This window comes from Anas acuta, chromosome W, assembly GCF_963932015.1.
Source record: "Anas acuta chromosome W, bAnaAcu1.1, whole genome shotgun sequence".
In the NCBI taxonomy this organism is placed as follows: Eukaryota; Metazoa; Chordata; class Aves; order Anseriformes; family Anatidae; genus Anas; species Anas acuta.
This window is the reverse complement of record NC_089016.1, coordinates 4,631,721-4,637,315: the sequence shown is the minus strand read 5'-3', so window position 1 is coordinate 4,637,315 and position 5,595 is coordinate 4,631,721. Positions and strand designations below refer to the sequence as shown.

General features: G+C 50.4%; 1 protein-coding gene across 1 annotated transcript; it reads left to right on the top strand.

Annotated features, from left to right (window-relative positions):
* Positions 1 to 4,045: 4,045 nt before the first annotated feature.
* Positions 4,046 to 5,005, top strand: LOC137847371 (olfactory receptor 14C36-like). Its single transcript, XM_068665651.1, has one exon. The coding sequence runs from the start codon at positions 4,046 to 4,048 to the stop codon at positions 5,003 to 5,005; it is 960 nt and encodes a 319-aa protein (XP_068521752.1).
* Positions 5,006 to 5,595: the final 590 nt, after the last annotated feature.

The window sequence follows — 5,595 nt, the reverse complement described above, 5'->3', positions numbered from 1 at the left end:
TCCCCTTCCTGGCCTCGCCAAGAATAGTGAACTCCACCATTTCATGGTCACTCTGCCCAAGACAGCTCCCGACAATCACATCCTCCACCAGTCCTTCTCTGTTTGTGAAGAGAAGGTCTAGCGGGGCACCACCCCTGGTAGGTTCACTAACCAGCTGCGTCAGGAAGGTATCTTCCATGCTCTCCAGAAACCTCCTAGACTGCTTTCTCTGGGCTGTGTTTTGCTTCCAGGATATGTCAGGGAAGTTGAAGTCCCCCACGAGAACAAGCGCTGAAGATTTCGCAACTTCTGTCAGCTGCCTGTAGAAGTCCTCATCCGTCTCCTCATCCTGGTTTGGCGGTCTATAACAGACCCCGACCAGGACACTAGCCTTGTTGGCCCTGCCGATCCTAACCCAAAGGGACTTGACATTGTCATTTCTACCCTTGAGTTCTACCACCTCAGAAGACTCTCTAATATAGAGAGCCACACCACCACCCCTTCTGTGCTGCCTGTCCCATCTGAAGAGCTTATAGCCAGTCATTGCAGCACTCCAGTCATGAGACTGGTCCCACCACGTCTCCATGACGGCAACCAAGTCATAGCCTGCCTGCTGCACAATGGCTTCCAGCTCCTCCTGTTTGTTACCCATGCTGCGTGCATTGGTGTAGATGCACTTCAGCTGGGCCTTTACCTTATCCTCCGGCCTTGCCATTGCTCCCCCTGGCACAGCCCCAACAATCCTTGCTTCAGCCCCATCCCCCTTCTTACCTAGTTTAAAGCCCTCTCAATGAGCTCTGCCAGCTCCTGGCCCAGGATCCTTTTTCCCCTAAAAGATAGGGACCCGTCTGCGGCTGTCAGGCCAGGTGCCGAGTAAAGTGCCCCATGGTCGAAAAACCCAAGATTTCTGCGTTGGCACCAGCCCCGGAGCCACCTGTTTAACAGGTGGGCTTTCCGTGTCCTCTCTGTACCCCTCCCTGCCACCATAGGGATGGATGAAAACACCACCTGCACCCCCGCTCCATCCACTAACTGTCCCAGCCCCCTAAAGTCTCTTTTGATAGCCTTCAGGCTTTTCTCTTCAATGTTGTCACTACTTGCCTGGACTATCACAAGAGGATAATAATCAGAGGGGCGTACCAGGTTGGGAAGCTTCCTGGTAACGTCCCTGACCCTGGCCCCAGGGAGGCAGAAGACTTCCCTACGGGTAGGGTCAGGCTGACAAATAGGGCCCTCTGTTTCCCTAAGAAGAGAGTCTCCCACAACAACAACCCTCCTGTCTTTCTTGGTGGAGGCAGTCCTGAGGCATGGAGTTGACCTCCTCGCCCTAGGCATCCTCCTGGGAACACTTGCTACCTCTTCCTAAGCTACTGGTCTCTCGAGCTCTAGGGCCTCAAACCTGTTGCGTAAGGGCACCTGGGAAGGTGGGGCCGGAAGGGGAGGGCATTGCCTGCGATGTCGAGCAAGGACCTGTTTCCATTCCTCCTCAATTCCCAGATCCCCTCCCTCTGCCCGACGGCGACAGGGCAGGGGGTCCACCCCCATTTGGGGTGTCTCAACTCGATCCCTCTCCTTGAGGCCCTGCAGGGAGTTACTCCACAAGTCTATCTCCCGCTCACACTCCCTGATATCCCTCAACCACTCCACCTCCTCCTTGAGCTCCGCCGCCATGCGGATCAGGTCATCCACCTGCTCGCACCTCATGCACGCAGTTTCTCTGCCTCCCGCCAATGGCAGGAACAGGCTCAGACACTCCCTGCATCCGGTGACCTGAAAACAATGGATGTAAAAAGCATTTATTTTCTTTTTCTTAGAAAGGAAAGAAACTCCTATGCAGACAAGAAAGGAGGAAGAACACAAGGAATGCTTCAACAAAGTTGGGCCATCAAGGATGAAGAAGGGCAAAGAGGAAGAGATCAGAGCAGCATCAGTAACCACAAGACCCCTATCCCAGGGTGAGCTATGGGATTTGTGAAAAAAATTCAGTCATCATTTAGGTGAACACATTGTCACTTGGCTGCTCCAGTGCTGGGACAACAGGGCCAATAGCCTGGAATTAGAGGGCAGAGAAGCCAAGCAGCTGAGATCCCCCTCTAGGGAAGGGGTGACTGACAAAACAATTGGCCCTACCATTTTCCATGGACTGACCCAGACTGCCCTGCAATGGGGGAAGCTCCTGAACACCTGCAATACCTTGGTGACCATCATGTGGGGCAACAGAGCAGAAGAAATATTTGAGAAAGGGAAAGAAATAATCCAAATCCTTCTGAAAGCTGGTTTTACCCTAAAACAAATGTCAAAGGACCGCAACACTTGATTGCCATGCAGGCTGGCCAGGGCTGGGGGGACCGCTGATCAAGGACAGGCTGGGCATCGGTCATTGGGTGGTGAGCAATTGTATTGTGCATCACTTGCTTTGTACACAATTATTATTGTTGTTATTGTTGTTGTTATTATTATTATTAAACTCTACCTTATCTGTCCTTTTAAACTGTCTTCATCTCAACCCATGAGCTTTACAATTGTGGAGCTGCAGGGGCAGTGAGCTAACAGCTGTGTGGTGCTGAGCTGCCGGCTGGGTTAAACCACAACGTCATGTTTGACAACTGCACATCAATAGCACAAATCACTCTTCTAACATCAGTCTTTACCATGTTCAGAGAGGAGCAGTCACTGATGACTTCAGTCTGCTTAAAACACCACACCCCAGGAGAGACCCCGATGACTTCAGGAGCTGTCAGCCCTGATGCCTTGGGGACACCTCGAGGGAGCCCAATGGCACAGAGCAAGTGATGCCATGGTCAGGTGCTGTGCTGCTGAGCTGGGCTGGGCTCCTGGGCCCAAGGGGAGCTCCTGGCAAGCGGGCAGTGTGGCAAAGAGACAGCTCTGCCCAGGAGCAGCTCCTCTGCACAGCGCAGCAGGCCATGACCACAGGTGGCACAGGGAGAGAAGGAGGGAGTGATTGGAGGCAGCGAGGAGTGCAACAACAGAGGGCAGCGTGTGGCAGGACAGATCTGCAGACTCTTGACACCGTGAGTCTCTGGCAGCAGGGTAATGCAGATGGGGTTGCCAGATGGGTTTTCTACAGCTGGCACATCTGATGGCTGATAGTTTCTCTCAGGATGGCTCTTTCTGTTTCTCCAGCACAGAGCAGAAGATGCTGTAGAGAAGGACATTGATGATTGGATTTTTCAAGAGGAAGACCAAAGCAGGGGCTACCCGAAGGGTAAGAATTTTTCTGTAGTCTGTGCTTGCAGATTCTTGCAGTGGAAGGCAGGCAGGCTTCATGGTAATGGGTTGTCAGGTAATGTCATGTTAATGCCTGTCCCTCCCTAGCCTTGCCTCCTCTGACAGCACCATGGTGCCGTTCCTTCTGGCTTCTCCACGTGGCTGTGCTGCTGCTGTTCTTGTTTCCAGGCTGGCTGGGGATGAGGGTTTCACATGGATATGGAGTGAGCCCTCAGTGTGCTTGGGGGAAGGGGAGTATGGGGACAGGCTGAGGGGTCTGGAGATGTTCATTTTGTGCATGGATTCAGCAGTGCCCTGCTCCTTTTCAGGTGAACATGTGAGTGTAATTATCCCACAGCTCATAGAAATGCCAGCAGAAGAGAGCAGCCTTTATGGACAGACTTGCTGTCCCCTCTGAAGGAACACTCTGCACTAAAGGGACAGTCCATTTGTTTCTGTGGAGCCACAAGGTTTCACTTGGAGTGGAGCAGGAATGACCGTATACAGAAATTAAATCCAGAGAGCCCTGCTCTGCAGTTGGGTGAATTTGGAAAGGCAACATGGATAATAACCTGATATGAGGAGTGAATTTTATTTGTGATTACCACATTCCCCTTTCCTTATTATTATAGGTGAGGACTGACTACAACACTGCCCACAGTAGAATGTCCTACTCCCAGGGTCACCCTCAGGCAGCATCAGTCACAACTCAAGAAAGGGACCTGCAAAATATATGATTAATACTCTGAAATTGAATTAGTTCTTATCAGATAATTCTGTTGTACTTCCTTACTGCCTTTTACCTCTGTGGCCAGGACCCCATGCCTAGAACTAGCAAATGCCCAACAGCAGCTCCATCACTGAGTTCCTCCTGCTGGCATTCGCAGACACACGGGAGCTGCAGATCCTGCACTTCACGCTCTTCCTGGGCATCTACCTGGCTGCCCTCCTGGGCAACGGCCTCATCCTCACCGCCGTAGCCTGTGACCACCGCCTCCACACCCCCATGTACTTCTTCCTCCTCAACCTCGCCCTCGTTGACCTGGGCTGCATCTCCACCACTATCCCCAAAGCCATGGCCAATTCCCTCTGGGACACCAGGGCCATTTCCTATTCAGGATGTGCTGCACAGGTCTTTCTCATTGTCTTCTTGTTTTCAGCAGAGTATTTTCTTCTCACTGTCATGTCCTATGACCGCTACGTTGCCATCTGCAAGCCCCTTCACTACGGGAGCCTCCTGGGCAGCAGAGCTTGTGCCCAGATGGCAGCAGCTGCCTGGGGCAGTGGGATTCTCACTGCTCTGCTGCACACTGCCAATACATTTTCCCTGCCCCTCTGTCAAGGCAATGCTGTGAACCAGTTCTTCTGTGAAATCCCCCAGATCCTCAAGCTCTCCTGTACAGACTCCTACCTCAGGGAAGTTTGGGCTCTTGTGGGTAATATTTTTGTTGACTTTGGGTGTTTTGTATTCATTGTGCTCTCCTATGTTCAGATTATCAGGGCTGTACTGAGGATGCCCTCTGAGCAGGGACGGCACAAAGCCTTTTCCACTTGCCTCCCTCACCTGGCTGTTGTCTCCCTCTTTATTAGCACTGTCACGTTTACCTACATGAAGCCCCTGTCTATCTCATCCCCATCCCATGACCTGGTTGTGGCAATTCTGTACTCAGTGGTGCCCCCAGCAGTGAACCCCTTCATCTACAGCATGAGAAACAAGGAGCTGAAATTTGCACTGAACAAAGTGATTTCATTGACATTTTTCACTGCTAGTAAACTTCTCATCTGTCTCCACAAATGACTCACAGTATACTCATGACAGTCCTGTTCATTTTTTATTTATTATTATTATTATTATTATTATTATTATTATTATTATTATTATTATTATTATTATTATTATTATTATTATTATATTGTTGTTGTTGTTGTTGTTAAGTACCATTGTGATGTTCTGACACACATTTGGTTTTGTCTCATTTCATCTGAAACATCAACCTGCTCTCTTTCTCTGTAGCCTTGATAAAATATGTGTGCCACTGGGACTGAGCTGACTCTCTCATAGTGTCTTTTTGGTATCTCAGATTCTACAGGCAAATGAGATGTCTGCAGTCTTGTCCTGGTTTCAGTTAGAACAGAATTAATTTTCTTCCTAGTAGCTGGTGGAATGCTGTGTTTTGGTTTAGGATGAGAAGAGTTCTGATAACACCCCGATGCTTTAATTGTTGCAGAGCAGTGCTTATACCAAGCCAAGGTCATCTCAGCCTTTTGCTCTGTCCTGCCAATGGGCAGGCTGGGGGTGCAGTAAGAGCTGGGAGGGGACAGACCCAGGACAGGTGACCCAAACTAGCCAAAGGGGTATTCCATACCATCTGACGTCATGCTAAACAA